This window comes from Anopheles funestus, chromosome 2RL (genome assembly GCF_943734845.2).
Source record: "Anopheles funestus chromosome 2RL, idAnoFuneDA-416_04, whole genome shotgun sequence".
In the NCBI taxonomy this organism is placed as follows: Eukaryota; Metazoa; Arthropoda; class Insecta; order Diptera; family Culicidae; genus Anopheles; species Anopheles funestus.
This window is the reverse complement of record NC_064598.1, coordinates 48,517,053-48,535,501: the sequence shown is the minus strand read 5'-3', so window position 1 is coordinate 48,535,501 and position 18,449 is coordinate 48,517,053. Positions and strand designations below refer to the sequence as shown.

The window sequence follows — 18,449 nt, the reverse complement described above, 5'->3', positions numbered from 1 at the left end:
AAGGAGGCTTAATTTCGTTTGCTACGGCAAACAATCGTATCACAGTGTTCAATGGGAATGGTTCGACTTTCGCCATACGTCCTATACGCAAGCTGTATTGTGATCATGAAGAAACCAGTCCAGCCAGAGGGCGCAATGTAATCGCAATGACGAAACGAGCAAACAGTGCTTGAAAGTTTGATACACCAGTAAGGCTCTGTTCCATTTCACTTCCCGAGGGTGGATTCGGTTTTTTTTCAGTCAAAGTCAAAAAAATTATCGGGCATCCCATAAGCTGGACTGTATCGGTCTTCAGCACAAACATTTTTTTTAAAACACAGTCGAAGCTTATTGTTGCTGCGTATTCGACGTATCGTTTCCAGCAGATCGTACCAAATTCGAGCATGGGATGTGCACTTTTTTAAAGCATTATATACATCGGCTGGTAACGTTTGAATCGCTTTGAAAAGTGAATAAAACTCATGCCTTGCGAAGTGTGTTGAAAATCGATTAAAATGTTGCTTCTATCGTCGATGCACATGAGTAACACTGTTACTGCGTGGTGCGTAGTCGACCCGTTGGGGCAATGTTTGCGCAACGTAGGGATGTTTTAACGATGGAGGATTGGTTTTTTGGTTCGTATGAAAAATTTAATTTCCTGCCAGTTCGGTGGAGCGTGCGATCGGATTCCACGGATGTAACATTTTGCCTCGATGGTTCTGCATATTTTTTGTGGCATCCATTGCTGTGAAAGTTAAAACACCAAACACCAATGCTGTAACTTTTGGCCATATCGGTGGTCGTTCTATACGTTTGATTTGTTCGATCGACCCTTGGTTTTGTTAAAAATAGGTTGTACGCTTGCACGATGTTATATGAAAAATTGATATTCAAACTTTGAGAGCAACAATTTTATGGAATTTTGTAGATGATATAAATTAATTTAAGTCTTAAAAATAACTTATCAAGATTCGCTCATATAGTTTTCATACAGATAACTGTATGAAACCGAAAACAATATTAAGGCCAGGGGCAACGACAGTTGAGGATTCCCTCAGAACTCAAACCCTCAGGAACTCATGAGTGATTTAGAGGGATTTGTGTTTTGAGGAAAACCTGGCCGATCAACAAAAAACCCCAAAAACATTTTGAGACTTTTTTTGAGGAATCGTTTTGACATGGCGTTCCGATGCCTCAGCTGTTCAGAATGTAAAAAAACAAATTTTTGTTTGCCGGATTTTTCAACGAAAGTACACTTTTCATGTGCCGTTGTTAATACAAATACCTACTGAAGAACTAAAATTCAACTAAAATAACTAAAACTAAAGTACTAAAATTGGAGGAAAATCTCAAACGGCCACTTCAACTTTGATTTTGAGACGCTTTTTGAGGGATTTGAGTGACTGAGGAAGTTTGAGGGAAAGTCTCAACTGTCGTGACTCCGCGGCTTTATATGTACCGTCTCAATGAATATGAAGAACCAGGGGCCTCCATGATAAACGTTCACTTGTATAAACTACCATGCGTCTCCATTATTGTGCTTCACAGGCAATGGGAACACTTTCTGTTAGAAAGCTTCAATTTTAAAGATCTGATCGAAGCTTTTGAACTGTTGTTAGGTGAAATGATCGTATCGGAGTAATTTTTTAATTATATTTCTTGAAAATTAGAAACAAAATAGTATTGCATTTTTATTTAAATAAAATTAATTACTTTTGAAACAATTACTTATATAAAATTTGTCAACATCTCCAATCTATACGAATCATGGCCATGGTCAGACATGCCTAAAAAAACCTTTGTTTTGACATTTGTTGAGCAGCTTATCGAAACTTTAAATAGTAAAAAATCTATTGATTACAAATACATAGATTAATTTAGATTACCCAATTCTGCATGGAACAAGCTGCTAAAAGTAACAAAAAATTAGCGTTGATCACCAAAAATTGATTCTTTATTGTCAGTATGAAACTACTATCTATGTTTATTTCATTAACGAAATTTTACAAATGAATTTTACAACAAAAAATTTGTACTGGGTAAGGTTTGGTGGGATGCAACTTGTTTTTTTTTTTCAAAATTGATGTATTTTGTGGCAAGAGTATAATGGAATTACTGACCTGTATTTATTATCGTTTGCTAGCTACTGAGCTTCACTTGTTCATCATATTGTCGTCATTCCACCCACAGTGTTATCAGGTAAGGGTAGACCCATCATCTTTCCGTTTTTAATCCTTTTTTTACGCCTGGTATAAATTCACGGTTTGGTGCTGGAAAAAATGGAGGAAAAAAGTGCTGAGCGGGTATAGGTGTCACACGGTCGCGTTCTATAATTGGATAACACGAAACAAAAACCGCTAAGAAGGTGCGCGAGGACGGTCCGGTAGCGAGATGAAGTGGTCGAAGGCTAAATTGTGAACTGCCTTTTAAAACCTTTAATGAACAATCCCATCATTATTTCTACAAAAATAATTCTTTTTGAATTATATCTTCTTTTCTGTTATCCGAAGTTCTAAGCATACGATAGTTTCACCAGATGACAAAAAAAATTTTCATTAATAACTTCATTACTTGTGTAAACAAAAGTTATTATACAGCAAAAGGAGATATCTATTACAACACAAAGAAAAACACAACCATTGTGTGATTTGAATATTAGAAGTTACTTTACCATTAACTACATCCAAATGATTTGTGAACTTTCTGTGAACATTAGTTCTTAATTTTTAGTGCACAACGTACAAAGAATAGTCCTCTTTTGCCTAACAAAAGCAATTTTGCAGCAAGGAATGAAATGACTGAAAACAATTTTCAATTGCTAACTTGAAGCTTTCGAGCAGTAGCAGCTTTGTACATTGTATAGAAAGGAAATGATTTTGTTTAAGAGCTAGGTACAATGCTACTGTTTCTGCTAGTTGTGCCCCTTTATTTTCTTTCTTTATCATACATAACACGTGCAATAACGATTTGCTCCCTTTTCGATTTTTTACAGAAAGCAGTTTTAATGCATGCCCAAGAATGGGGAAAGAATTCGAGAATGATATTCTAAATTTCAATTCATCTGCAGGTTTGTTTATTTTAGCCCTCCCTTAGGGGGCACAAAGAAAAATGGCAAGGATCATTCTCTCTGCAAGCTTTTGGACGAAAGTTTCAAACAGACTCAAAAGTTCTTCCAGTGCTGGTGGGGAAAAGTGAGAACAAAAATAAAATAACTAAAGATAAATAATCGAAGAGAATAAAATGATATGCAGTACGGTTTGGAAAATCATACGGGAAAATAAAGGGGAGAATGTTCTGTTTAATTCAGAACTTTCGCTTAAGAAACGCTTGGTGAGAAAAAAAGTGGTGAACCAGCTAAATGGTGTAAAGAAAGGGGAGAGCTTTAACAAACTTTGAAAATGAAAAGAAAATAAAAGAAAACGGTGCTAAGGAACAGGAAAGGTACCAAAAAAAAAACGTAGGAGTTGTTTTTTTCTTGACGCCGTTTTTCTGCTGGCTGTTTGGTACGAAATGCTACAAGAGGGTGACCATTTCCAGGAAGGCGATCACACGCTTCGGGGCCGGCGAATAAGTTTTGCGGCCAGTAAATAGTGTGCCCTTCATCGAAACGTTTACCTTCTTTCAACGAAGCTCAGCAAAATGAGGAAGGACGGAAAGAAAAGGAAGATTTAACACAAGCAAATAATGAACAAAGCAAAAAAAAGAACGGCAAACCAAAATAGGAAAGTTTTTTAACCGGACATGGACATTCCACTCGGACAATGCTTCCGTTACCAGCGGCTCAATGGATCAAACTTCTTCTCATTCACTCATGATGCGGCTTTCTTTTCAATCTGTCCTTCTCTAGCGTAGTGCTTTTCGCGGCAGTCAGCTGCCTTTCGAGAAAATGAGAAAACTTTCCAACGTTTCAACAACGTTTGCCAACTAGTTTTCTGCAAATGGCGAAAAATTATGAGTCACACGCCCGATAGCAATAGCAGCTGCCCGGCCTGGGGATGGGATCCGTAACTTCAACCTAGCCTCTTTTGCAGTGCAAGTGGAGTAGCAAAAGTGGTTGTAATATTTTGGAAGTGATTTTCGGTAATCGTTTCAGTATGGTCGTATGTTTTGACTTATTGAATGTAAGGTTTTGGGGTTGAGAAATAGAAGTAAGGGATAGTTAAGAAGTAAAATATAAGAGAACATATCCAAGTTTAGGCTAGTTTGTGTGAAATGTGTTCTGTGTGTGATACCATTTTATTCTTTTCTGGAAATTCTACTCATTCTGGAAATATACTCACAACGGAATATTACTCAAAATGAAAGGATGAGATCTTCATGAGGCCAGAATATTGTGTGTGTGTGTATTTTTTTTATAAACGAATTCTATGAAACATTTCCTGAATGCCGTACCTGAACTCAACCACGTACGATGCAAAAGGTGGGTAATGAAAATAATTAATTGCTACTTTTAAAAGTGTTGCAATTTAGTATGAAGTTTAGTTGGTGAAAGTTCTCTCCCCTTGAAATGAAACGCTGCAATAAAGTGCAACGAGTTGCAAAATGTGCAACCTTACCGTAGTGTAACTTTTGCTTTCAACTATGTGACCATCATACCTTACAGGTGTGAAGAAAAATGACAGGAATTAGTAAGAGAAAAGTCAATCAAGCGTGTAAACTTACCCTTGTACCGTGCACGCTACGAAGCCCGGTACTGCCATTTTGTTCCGGTCTGGTAAGTATTCTGTCAGAATAAAGTCAATTATCATTAGCTTGTTTGTAAAGGAAGAACAATAATAAGCCTTTATATAAGATATAACAACAGGGCGAAAATTGATTAGAAAAAACAAATTAAAGATCATGAAAAGCCGTTCCACTTAGAAACTTCAGAATCTTATGGTTGATGGAGCAAATCTGTTTGACTGAATCGCTTTTGCGAACAGTTCAATGGAGTGTGGTGAACTTGTATACCCAGTAAAAATTTAATTGAATTATTTCAATATTAATTAATGGACCGTTTCGATGGCAGAAGTCGTTTGAAGTGAACTCTATCCTTCAGATTAGGGTCCTTAATCACATTATACGCTATCAGCTGTTAAGCCTTTGCTAATCAAATATTATGTTTCGGTTTTGTTATCTGATTATACACTCTTTTCGTTTACTAATTTTTTTCTAAAACATAATAATTTGTGCTGAATTCTCACTTGATTCTCGTTGAGGTGTTATTCTCATTTCCAGTATTTAAGTGAAGAATCTAAAAATAAATGTTTTCAACAGAAGTAAGACCCAATATATTGTTTAAATTGTGTTAAGAAAATGCAATAACCGTCACAACGGGTAAGAGCACTTACTGCTGTGACAGTTTTCGCTCCTCGTACGACGTACGTATCGATATAAAACACCAGCTAATGTGCGATGGCTCGATCAACCGCCCCCAAGTGCTAATTAAATTGCAATTAGTCCGCCAACTTTGCGGCTTCGCATCGGTATCGTCCAACCGTCATACCGATGTACCTGGTCGTATGGAAGAAGTTTCACCATGATAATGTTGCTGTCGTTCACTCTCATTTACGCTGCGAAGTTTCTTCACACGAAGGAGTAAATGGTTGTAAGGTGACAAAAAAGGAGGGGGCAAGAAAGGAAAAGAGAAGGATACATCCAAGGAACAGGGAGTTTGGGTTTGCCACTATCTGGCTCATGTCTTACCAGGTTTCTTTTTTTGGTATGTCGTCGTACAACATTTTATTCTACTTCAATTTTCCTAGCACAATACGGAACTTAAAGGACGCGTTCGAGAATGACATCACCGGAAGCGGTCGGTGGCTGAAAAGCAAACCGTGGTTATCGTACAATAAAAAGGATTCTAATGAACATTTGTGCAAAATGTTGCTCTTAGGTTGGATTTGTTTTCCACTAGCATTTCCAGCATTCAGTTTCATTCGGGATCGAAAAGGAGGAGTGGATACAGGGAAAGAAATGAAAATATAATGACACCAAAGGAACCACGGTGGACCAGAATTCTCGAGGAAGCAAGACTGGTCTAGGATATTGTTCGTAGATCGTTAACAAAAATGCAAACAAAACAAAAAGAAATGTATGAACAAAAATCGGAACCGTATCTTCGTTGATGGAGCAATGCAAAGATCTTGCAGTAAGACGCAGTCGATAAAGGGCTCACATTTCCCAAGATACAGTGATTCGTTTATGAAAAAGCAGCGAGCAAAGAAATGGGGGGAGGGGGGACACAAACTTGTTGAAAATCCGGTCCGGTGTTTCCGATTTCCGTCCGGTCGTTAGTTCTGCTTGGGGGAAGTTTTGCTGAGTGTGAGTTACCCCTTAGGGAGCTTTCCATTATGAAAGGACGGGAGCAAAAACACAACGATGAAGGTAGCAAGTTGACGATATGTTTACCGACGGTGGTTGGTCGACAATGGGTATATCAAGTGCAAAAACGCTCGGAAACGCACCCTTCCGTAAGAAGAGAAACGTCAAGAGAAAGCTGGTGTGCTGAAATAAGAGTAAAATTTCATTTTTCCTCCAACAAACGCAGCGTAAAAGCAGCACCGTCATTCGGGAAAAAGCATTTCCCAACAGCTCACACTTAGGCATCGGCGATCGTGTGAAATAAAAAAAAGTAAAATATAAATAAATGTTCCAGCATCGAAACTTATGATAGCCGGAAAATTAACGACCACCTTGGAAATATTGTACGACACCGAATGCTTTGACCGGTGGGTGACTTGAAACTTCGTTTGAGGTACTTCACAGCAAAGGTAAGTAGATGGATCATTCGATCAGTTCAGTGACTCAGCTATTGTAGAAAAACAGCTAGAGGAGAAAAAAATAGCGCCCATGGAGTGTAATGGAGTTGAGCCTTGAGTTGTGCCATTTTCCGTTCCGTCATCGTTTGCCTATTTGTGGCAAGTAGTCCCTAAAAAGGGATTAATAATAATCATCACCGGAATCGGTGCGATGTGATGCTTAAACGCAAGGTCATTTGTGATGGTTAGCAAAAAAAAGTGAAAGATTTAGTTTCAAGGTTCGGTAGATTTGGAGCTTTTAAGCGTGATTGCAATGGCGGCATGGATTGAGACACACAGTGCAATCAATCATACATTAATTATCACAAGCGTGAAACAAAATGATTAGCTTTTAAGGGTAAAAACAAAAAATCATTAAATAAAAAGCAAAAAGGTGAAGAGTGAAATAAACATAAACACGTACATTGGGTTGTGAAGGTTAAAGGAATATTTAAAGTAAAAAAAATCTTCGTTATCATTACCGTACATTAAATAAACTTTGGAATTAAAATTAAATAAAAATAAATAAAGTAAAATAAAATAAATTTAAAAAAATAAATCAATAAATAAATAAATAAAATAAATTAAAATAAATTAAAATAAATTAAAATAAATTAAAATAAATTAAAATAAATTAAAATAAATTAAAATAAATTAAAATAAATTAAAATAAATTAAAATAAATTAAAGTAAATTAAAATAAATTAAAATAAATTAAAATAAATTAAAATAAATTAAAATAAATTAAAATAAATTAAAATAAATTAAAATAAATTAAAATAAATTAAAATAAATTAAAATAAATTAAAATAAATTAAAATAAATTAAAATAATTTAAAATAAATTAAAATAAATTAAAATAAATTAAAATTAATTGAAATAAATTAAAATAAATTAAATAAAATAAAATAAAATAAAATTAAATTAAATTAAATTAAATTAAATTAAATTAAATTAAAATTAAAAGGTGAAGAGTGAAATAAACATAAACACGTACATTGGGTTGTGAAGGTTAAAGGAATATTTAAAGTAAAAAAAATCTTCGTTATCATTACCGTAAATTAAATAAACTTTAAAATTTTTGAACAAAATGAAAAATCAAGACATCGGTTCTGTTTGTTTGTACATCGTTTTATTCGTTCAATTTTACAAAAAAGAAAAGGAAACGAACTTTCCATAACGAATCCTTTCATCCCTGCACAATGGTTTTTGTTTGGTTGTTGTCATTTCTGTCTACATTCCAGCGCTTAATCGCATTAATGTAGTTTATTTTTTGTTTCCATGCTGTTTGCTGCACTAATGAACATTTTCACTTCGATTTCGTTTGGACAAAATTTTGTCTGTATTTTGTTGGCATTTCTCATTTTATGTGTTTTCTGTTTGCTTTATTTCGTCGTTTCACTTTGTGTCAACATTCAATAAACATCAATACATTGAATGAAAAAATAGTTGCCTTTCGAAAGTCATCTGCTCCCGAAAAGAACGACAAATTCACTGTTGTTCTTGTTTTTTTCTCTCTTGTGATGTTTTCTTCATTTTCCTTGCCTATTTTTTTGTAATTTTACAATGTAGTGGCGCTTTTACTTATTTCATTCCTGCTTGAATGTAAGATATTGTGTTTACTCATATTGTTAGACCGTTTTTCTTGCTAACTCGTTATGTTTCGGTTTCCTTTCTTTTGCTGTTATGTTCACGCACTCACTCTTGTTTTGTAGTGTTCCGGCTGCTATATCACGTTGTTTAGTAATTGAAAATAATTTGCATAACCTACCTCTTTTCTTACCATTAGCTATTTATTTGTTTCCCTTGTCCTGTTCGCATCCACTGTTTCGCTTGCTTTGTGTTGGCTTTTACTTGTCTCCTTGTTTGCTGTTTTGCTTTTTGTTCTTTTTATCTTCCGCTTAAACATTCCCTTTTTTCTTCTATCTTCGAATTTGTTCTTTAGACTATTGCCAGATATGTACAGTGTGTTATTTACAACATTCGCTTTTCATACTTACACACTATCGTTATAACTCACAGCGGGCGCTATGTTTTTATTGTCCCCATACGCATATCTTCCCGCTTTTGTCAATCGCATTTTTCTGTTGTTTTTGTTTGCTATTTTAACCTACACTTAATTCACATACCGTTTTGCACCTGTTTGCTCTGCAACTTGTCTACTTTACACTACTATCCACTGGTAAATAAACTCTGAACGGGAGGAGTTAAAAATTTAACTAAATAATACTTCTGATTTTTTTTTATTTCGCAATGACACAAGAACCTCTTCACCTCATAACAGACAAACAGCAAACGTGATTCAACAGTTTCCCAATTAAGGTTGTACGCTTTCCACTAATGGACCTGATTGGTGGTAGCACCCAAGCGGGAAGGGAAGTGAAAGAGAGGGAGAGAATCGGCGGGGTAGCGACGATTCGACGGTAATCGAAGCGGTATAAATAATGCAACCACTATTACCCTGCACGAGCAGAAATACTGCGCGTTCCGTACAGGACCATTATGTGAAATGAATTCATTTCTGGATTGGTGTAACACCGTGCTGGTGTAACTTTCCGCACATTGTAGTGTTGTCAGGGAATTTGAACAATCGAGTGATGATAAACCCGATCATGCGTGTGTACTTGTTTGTAGAGAGTACCTTTAATAGTGATTCTTGTTCACTCTCAGTTCATCATTCCATAGTACGCTCACTGACACGTATTGTTGCTCGGATAAGTAAACAAAAGTAGCATTCTGTTCGCATACATAAAAGAGTGTAAAATTAAAATTATGATGTTGCTTCAATAGCAAACAATGTAGTGTAAGTTTCATAATATTCCTCTTCGGGGCAAAACTAAACTAATATTCAGATTACGATCGGTCCTAATTGTGCTTGAAACCGTGTCAGAAACACGTGTAGGTTTTGTTGTTAGTTTGGTAAATTAAAATCTCCTTCAAACTTGTAACATGGAGCTTAAACTTATAACTTGGAGCTTGAACATTAGAGCTGCTGGAATAGTGGAAAAGCGTCAAACTATAGAGCGTCGTTGGGCCAGTGTTTGAATATTTATCTTTTGCTTGAATACCCTGTTTGCCAACAGATTTGATTTGTTTTCTTGCTTCTCCCTCTCTCTCTCTCTCTCTCTCTCTCTCTCTCTCTCTCTCTCTTACTCGCTTGCATTCCGCAAATGGCACATCTTTGTTGTGATAATTTGCATCTTGATCGATGCAATTCCTACACCTTCGATTTAAGATCCGCGTATAAAGGAAGCGCTTTTAGCAATAAAAAAAACTTAACCACCAACACAGGAATGGTAGCATAATCGAAAGCAATGTTCAGTTTAGTTTAGCACCGACACACTCGAACGACGAATGGCGTAAACGTACCACGGTTACGTCGAACAAGATTTTCAGCGGGATGCTTCGGTAGAAGATTCGCTTAACATCATCGCTAACTACATCGCTACCTGGCTTACCTTTGCACCGGTAAACACTATCAACACTTGTCCGTCCCGAGCCCTAGACCGGGCCCCGTACCATCCAGTGCGGTATAGTTGGTCGTCAGCAGTGGCATCTTGGCGGTGTAGATCTGTGACGTTGCGTACCCACCGTTCGACGACGACGAACAGGAGGTGGTCTGCGATGTGCTGAGCATGCTGTCGTAGCTGTTCGGCGTAAAGTCTCGCAGTGGCAGTCTTGTGTAGATATTGGGTGAGGTGCGCGTCGGCAGCGTAGTGACGACGGCTCCCGGTGCACCGGACGCTAGCAGCAGGTTCGTCCCCGTCGGGGCACTCGTGGTTGTGGTGGTAGTGCCCAGTGGACCGGTCGTGGTGGAAAGCAACAGCGAACCAAGCTGCTGGCCAGGACTCGGCTTACCGTAGCTACGCATCGGTGAGCTATATATCGCGTAACCCGGATTGGTGGTGAGCGAAAGTTCGCCAAACTGAAGCGAAAGCAGATGAGTTTGGAAACAGTGTTCCGCTTGATTCATTACTCTCTTCATACAAATTTTAATATATTTTACTACATTAGAGTTCTCTGTCGATACAGGCAGAACTATGTGTTATACACTTTAAACTTTAATCTCTTACCTTCTTGAAGCCGTTCCCACTGGGTGACATCAAGTGATGATGGGTGGGTGAGTATGCACCGGTCGTGGTACCTGTGGTCGTGTGACCAGCAAACTTGAGCCCATCCGCGTTCAGTGCTAACCGCTCGAACTGCTTCTCATCGTCGTCCTCACTGTTTTCGTGCGGTATCACGTCCGGGTTCTTGTCGTCGATGCTCGAGTGACTACCGATGTTGCGGCTGAGCGGTTCCGCACTACCCTTGTCCTGTTCCGTATTTGCCGTTTGGTGATGTTTTTTCTACATGAAGAGAAAGTAAGAAGAGGAAAAAAAATATTCAAGTACGAGAGTATTACACCGTCTGCACATAAATCTAGTTTTTCTAAAACATGTCCTCATGTGAGCAAATGTGAATGTCCCATCGGATGAATGCCGAATGGTCGTAGTTCAAGAGATTCCTAGAGCGAAAGCTAAAGAATTCTTGAATACAGCCAAGGAGGTTAATGCCGCTGCAGAAAAAAAATCCCCGGTCGTAAGTGTGCAGCATATCCTTTTTGCTTGGTTATTCTTAGTCCCTTGTGGGACATTGAAATGGTGCTTGTATTCCGTAGCCATGCACTACCGTGTGTGGTTGTGTGTGTGTATATGTGTGGTTGGGACTGAAAATTCTAAACGACCAAACAAACGGGGAAAGTGGTCTTACTTACCTTCGTTTTGAACTTTACGAAAACGATGATGCACAGTGCGACCAGGCAGAGTGTCACGGCTGCCCCGACGAGAGCCCCCAGCAGAGGCGTTAGCTGCACGAGCACGGCCTTCGATGGAGCTAGGAACGAAGGAAAGAAATAGAAAACAGAGCATAATTTATGAAACAAAAAGCGCGAAAAAAGTACCAAGTCCCTTAGCTCCCGATTGAAGGCACTCGTAATGGGCGCCAGCATCACCAGATTGGGACGTTGGTTGCCCCCAAGACTAGCCATTTTCTTACAAAGTACTGTGCTGTGTCTGTTGCTATGTTGGCTTGTGTGCACACAAACAAATAAACACACACACACACACAGATGGTCGTTATTGAAAATGGGCCACCGGCAACTTATGGCGCTCACTTATGTTCGTTTTGATCTTCTTCCGTTCTGTGCATCGAAAAAAACCCAACGGAAAGGGAGCATTTGGATAGCCTGTGGTAATGGTGGTTGTAGAAAATGGTTGCAAAATTTGTTTGCCTCTTAGCTGATAGTCTTGCTTCAATGGTGCTGTGTTGGGTACGAGTCTCACAAGGGAAAATGCTGAACAGGGAAAGGTTGGGAAAATAAGAGAGAATAGCTATTTCGCTAAACAATTGCAATTGGCTTTTTTTTGGCTGTTTTTTTTTAGTTGTCTTCGTATGGAAAATGTTTACTTACTGCTAGCTATAATATTTATCAATTTAAGGCATATGACAATGACGTGAGAAGTTACTTTTGAATAATAATATTTATAAACCGAGTGAGAAAAGCCGCAAATAACACAGTTTATAACATGGACCGACCCGGTGGTGTATGTGATAAGCGGCGCCGGTCCACTCGGCAGGACGGGGGATCAAGTCCCACCGTAGCAAGGACTGACTATCCAGCTACGCGGTAAAAATAAGTCTAGTAAGCCAGAACTGGCCGGCATGACCTTGGAGGTCGTTAAAACCCAACAAGAAAGAGAGATAAAATTTTTGATTTTTATAACAAGTTATTATATAAAGTCTGGATATTATTTACGTATGTTTAGGTACTACCTTTTTTGGGACTATGTAATATCAGTAAGTCTTGGTCTAGCCATTTTTGGCTTTCCCTTATCTTATTTACGCGGACTCCTCCTGTTCGGATGATATGCTATATAGTTTAGCACATCTAATCTTGAGATTTTAGTGCAGCTACGACACAGTCAATTGTATAACGCCTTATGATATAAAGCCACAGTAGAGTTGAAATTATTTTAGACCAGACATGTCAAACATACGGCCCGCGGGCCGGACCCGGAGGTCTTTGAATCCGGCCCGCGAAGAAAGAACGCGAACATCGATTATTATGTAGCATGGGTGAGCTTTAGCTTAGAAAATTGAGGAATAACTAGTACATGTTGTGTGTGTGTACTCTTTTACACTTCAGAAGATGAATGAAGATAGATCGAACGAAGTTAATTTTTACTTAATATAATCTTTAATCCTAAGTAATTATCTATTTTAAAGTATTAGAGATACAGGTACATTAATTTTACATATAATAATGTTATGTATGTCTTAAAAACGACATCAAATGCTTTTATACGATAAATTAATGAGAGTTCATTCAATTGCGCAAAAGGATAGCAAAGCTAGAAGGACAATTGTAATATAATGTGTGAAAAATCACACAGGCCAAACACAGCAGTTAGAATAGAACAGTACATTCAAATGCACATATTTAATTATAAATGCTAAATACGCCCATTAGTGCAATGTACATCTATACTAAGTCTATACTCAGAGTCTAATTCCAAGTCTTTACTCAGAGTCTAATTCCACAGTCTACGTTTATAATTTAATTCCCACAGTCCAATTCGAAGTCCAAATCGCAGTCGAAATTTCAAAGCCCAGTTTCTAAAGTTAAGAGAGTCAAGAGTAATATGTATAATGAATTAACTTAAGAAACACTGTAATCTTTAAAAACCTTAAAGACGATAATGACGAAGAAACCCTTTTACAATGAGATTTGAAGCCAGGTCGCGTTGTGTAAGATCGGTACCGTTATCACATACAGCACCATGGATGACCTCATGTTTAGTAGCTATTTGGGTATAATATTGTTAAAAATGAATCTCAACTGGAACGACCGCAACAAAGTTTCAAGTAAAAAATGTCTTAAAGACCTTTGTATGGCAAGCAAAAGAATATAATAAGGATCCTACAGATAAAAGCAACATTTTTGTTAATGCTTTAATATGCACCTTACAATATTTGTAGAAAGCAAAAGAAAATATGATTTAACATCGCATCATCCGCACAGCGTCTTTTCACTGTTGCTTCTACTAACTTTTTACAAGCCATAAAATACCAAATACTTATATTCGCCATAAACATTGTGTGCATTGTATGTCTTTTGCCTTACCTGTTCGCAACAGTGGCGCCGGTAGTGTCTGTGCCTTCACCCGGTAGCTTGTCGGTGCCGTACCTTGCAGGTTATAGGGCGTAATCTAAAAGGCCGCAACAAAATGGGAAGTAAAAATGGAAATAAAAGGCAGCAAACATTAGTAATGAAAATGCACCAACAACAAACACAATAAAGAGGGAAAAATAATTGACAGCATGAAACGGAACGAATGTCGTGTCGGTCGGTGACATCACTGATGGCAAATTACAGCCGAGCCGGGTGAAAAGTTGAACTGATGCTACCCTTACCTTGATGATGAACTTCGTGTCACTTGGCAGCTTCTTCAGCAGCATCTCGGGGCTCTGGTAGCTGATGCTTTGTAGCAGCTTGCGTTTCGATTCCTCAAACACCTGCACGTTGGGCGCGTTGTCCGACCGGTGTGTCCAACGAGGAGGAAACCAAAAAAAACACAGAAACAACACGTTAACCATCGCCATGGAGAAGCCATCTACCAGTTGCAGGGACAGTGAAATTATCTTTACTATTATTTCTACCCGTGTGCGCACCCATAACGATACAGCCGTCCCGGGATTGGAGGCTAAAACCCAGCGAACCAATGTAGTGGAATGTTGTGCAACAATGTTCTGCTGAATCTGGAACGCTCTGCGTGATGCCATCCACCGGTAGCACCATTTAGCCCAAGGATTCGTGATGAAAGGAATGGAATGCAGATGCTGTGTTTTTGCTGCTGTTCGATTTGCTGCACCTTAGGATATGCTAAAAACATTGTACCATTGCGAGGAAAAATCCTTTGGAAGCAACACAAAAAAAGGACAGCGTCCCTTTCTCCCTTAGGAGGTGAAGCTTCCCGTGGGATTGTTATTTCCGTTTTATGTTCGTTGCTTTTTAGCTCGTTTTTTTTTGTTTGTTCCCCCCCACAGTGCTTCTTAGTGGACATCCGTGCCATTTTCTTCTACCTTTGGACGTTTGTTTCGAGTGTTTTTTGTTGTTGTGTGTGACTCCTCGCTCAGGATAGACACATCTGACGGACGGTCTTCAACTAACCGCTGTATCCAAAAATTTAATTTTCCTTGTTCTTGAACCATGATAAAATGAACCAAGGGGGCGAGTAGAAAACCCGTTCAACCTTTCCTGGCCTCTACCCGTGGTTGCGCGTCTTGACAGTCCGCGTGATATGCGGAGTACTAAGGGGTAACGATGCAACTTTTTAATAAGCGCGAATACAGAACGTTCCATCCGGCCGAGCACTTTCCACACCATCACACCGTATTGCCCTGCGAGTAGATAACATGGCAGAACGTTGCAATGCAAGGATTACGAATCCAACGGAAAAACCCGGAAAACTCTTCTCGACGGCGAATGAACAGTCGGATAATGGTTTGGCGTGATGATTATGCATCTTTTGCGCGGAAAGGTTTCCCTCGTTTCGGTACGATGTTTGTTCGCTTTTGTGCATTTTTTAGCACGTTGTTGTTTTTAGCGTACGCCTGTAAGAGAAACCACTGTCAGCAAAAGGGATGAGGGATGATGTTACTGCGTTGAAGTAACACACAAGTCATACCTTTGCCATTTAGCAAGGTTGGCAAGTTTGACTTATTTTTTTTTTGCTTGCTTGTTTTGCTGTGTGGATTACGTTCGTAGGGCGTTTGTAATTGGACAAGGCTATTTATTTTGTTCGTGCAAGCAACATCCACTGCGCTGCTGCTGGGGTGGATAAAAGGGATGATGCATCGTTTATGGTGCACTGTTGCGAGAAGGATTTCAAAGTCCATCTAGCGCTTTTGCTCGTTGACTTTACTAGTCGTATTTTTTGAGTGTTTTTTTTAATAGAGCTAACGTGCCAGAGCGGAACACAAGCGGAACCAAGAATCGTTAAACGTTTAGTATGCTCTATATTGTATGTTGGGTACATTCGTGTTGAATATTATTCAACGGTCGATTCCGATATGACAGCTGGTTTGACGCTAGAGAACGCTATACGGATAACTAATCGGATAACCGATTTTTAGCTTTTCGGTTTAGTCAAATTTGGTACAATTGATTTGGTTAATAGATAGGAATAGGAAAAGAAATTCCGTAACTAGGTTTGATTTGCTTTGTGTTAATCGTGTTGTAAGAAAAAAAAATCAGGCAATGTTATTTTATAATACTGTTTTTGTTTTTAATATCCTCATTCATACAGGTATTCTCCGAAATACACCGTAGCTTTAACACGCGGATTAAAAAAAATGACAGCTCAGTAATTTTATAGCACAAAATTTAATCAAATAATTGCTGAAAAATCATTTATTTTTGCATAATTTCTGTTAATGAACAAATCGCCAAAAAACGGAACACATTCGGAGTGCCGAGGGGAGTTGAATAACGATTTTTTTACAGAATTCGACTTACGTGGAAATTAGATAAACGCGTATTTTTGGGAGATTTTGGTGTTCCGCTAGAATAATGTATCTTGGGGACCATCTGTACATATATTATTTTGAATTGTGGTATGTTTATAATCGATCAATCATACATTTGCATCCATTAATTATAAATTCACTCTCGCAGTAATCAACACCAGCAACAACCCCAACTTTGTGTACTAAACATGTAAAAGCTTTTTCAAACTGCCACCGTAAAGAGAAAAAGAACTGCTTCACTTTCCCCTCAACGCCTTGTTTTACCTTCCTTTTTAAACTGGCCGATCAAAAAATTTGCCCAACATAAAGGACAGATCTGGGTCGAATGATCTGTCACGTTTTGACTTCCCGTCAGGTTGATGTTTTAGAAAATGAAAGCGTTTTATGATTTCAGATAAAGCACATCCATCATTCATGACGCGAACCGTGAAGAACTGACAACGAGTTTTCACACTTCCCAGAGCAAATAATGGCAGCTGGTGGAAGTAATGGACTGGTGGAGAAACTTAACAAATTATACCACACATACAAGCACGAACTAAAGTGGGTTCGATGAGCCAGAAAAAAAGGAACTTTGGTTTAATTGTGGAAAGGATAGTTGTAAAAAAACTTCCTCTAAGTGACTGTTGATAAAGTTCATAAAGTTCAAATAATTTCAAATGAATCGGGATGTTTACTGCCATTCATTTGCCAAAGCTCATTCCAGTACTTACGTCGATGTGAAACTGTTGAGGTATTCCACCGTCCTTGCCGGCCACACAGGATATGTGTACCGTGTACGCGGTCACATTCGATACGGTGCAGCTCTTGATGGGATCGGGAACATCTGCGAACGAGCCGTAAACATACAACAGTACACGTTACATACGTGATAGAACTAGGCGTGACAAGAGTTAATTCGGTATAGATTGATGTTCCCGCGGCACAAAAGAAAGGGGATAACGCCACTGTTCTATTACTCACCGGCGACGAGTATGTGATAAGCACAGTGACCACTCTGACCGTAGGAATTTGTTGCCGTGCAGGTGATCGTACCGAAGCTGTTGAACGTATCCACCCGATACATATACAGCTGGCCATCGACCAACGGTACCTCCTCTTTATGCGAACCCAAATGCAGCAGTTGATGATGGTGTTGTTGCTGCTGCTGCTGCTGCTGTCGTACGGAGTGTTCCAGCCGCTCCAGCTTCTTACGCACCATCTCCTCTATGCTCGGGCCCATGTGATTCGTCTCGAGGTCAATCTCGGCCAGTGCCAGGTTAGCTGCTTCCGACTCGACGTTCGTGTACGGGGGCAGTTCGAGCATGCTTTCGAGCGAGTTGTTAAACTGCCATCGGAACAACAGATTTGGCTGTTTCGAATTTTGCGGAAAACGGACGATAGGGTATGAAATAATTGCATTGCTAAAATCACACATCGACACCAGTAGGTTCGGTGTCGGGTCGGTGGAAGATACATTACCATCGGGTTGGCGTCTATATCGCAGGTTATGTTCACCGTTTGTTTTACCGCGGCACGGATTATTTGCGCTTCCGATTTGCATACCGGTGGATCTGGAAAAAAAAAGGTCAAAGTGTTGAGATAGTGTGCCATGGAACGATGTAAACGATGTTGGGATAACATTTTGAACTTAGCTTTTCATCAGCTTATTTATTAGCTGATTAGTGTACAAAGGGTTGGTCAAATATTGGGTTTTGATGAGGAGAAGTAAGGATGTTTTTTAAATTTAAAATCAAGAGTATACAATCGAAAGATACCATAGATTCGATACTTTAAACATGAGGTACGCGGATTCTTCGCTCAGAAAAGCGCTTGCATTAAGTTGGACTAAGGAACGGATTGAATGAGTTTACAAAATACAAGAAGTTTTTAATGCCACCACGTTCTTCTCCCTCGCAGTTCCCAGTTTTAGCACCGGAGCCAATAATCCCCAGCCCGCAATCAAAAAACCCGGCCCTCAAGAAGAATTCTACATACAATCCGGTCCACGAAATTGCAATTGGTAAATATTTATTTATAATTAATGATTACGGCATCGACCGTATTGTCCGCAATTGATTGAACCGAGATATAAATAAAAAATAAATTATTATTCCAAATACACTAAAATCTTGAGCAACA

At 38.7% G+C, this 18,449-nt stretch overlaps 1 protein-coding gene across 5 annotated transcripts in view; it reads right to left on the bottom strand.

Annotated features, from left to right (window-relative positions):
- Positions 1-7,868: 7,868 nt before the first annotated feature.
- LOC125760884 (nephrin) overlaps positions 7,869-18,449 on the bottom strand; it is a 93,426-nt gene continuing 82,845 nt past the window's right edge. For all 5 annotated transcript variants that reach the window (XM_049421454.1, XM_049421456.1, XM_049421457.1 and 2 more), the window contains exons 12-19: positions 17,790-17,881; positions 17,292-17,679; positions 17,042-17,154; positions 14,214-14,315; positions 13,924-14,008; positions 11,515-11,633; positions 10,832-11,107; positions 7,869-10,683 (exon numbers count right to left, since the gene is read on the bottom strand). In XM_049421454.1, the coding sequence (XP_049277411.1) occupies positions 10,237-10,683; positions 10,832-11,107; positions 11,515-11,633; positions 13,924-14,008; positions 14,214-14,315; positions 17,042-17,154; positions 17,292-17,679; positions 17,790-17,881 (1,622 nt within the window). In that variant the 3' untranslated portion in view covers positions 7,869-10,236. The remainder of the gene's footprint in view (positions 10,684-10,831; positions 11,108-11,514; positions 11,634-13,923; positions 14,009-14,213; positions 14,316-17,041; positions 17,155-17,291; positions 17,680-17,789; positions 17,882-18,449) is intronic.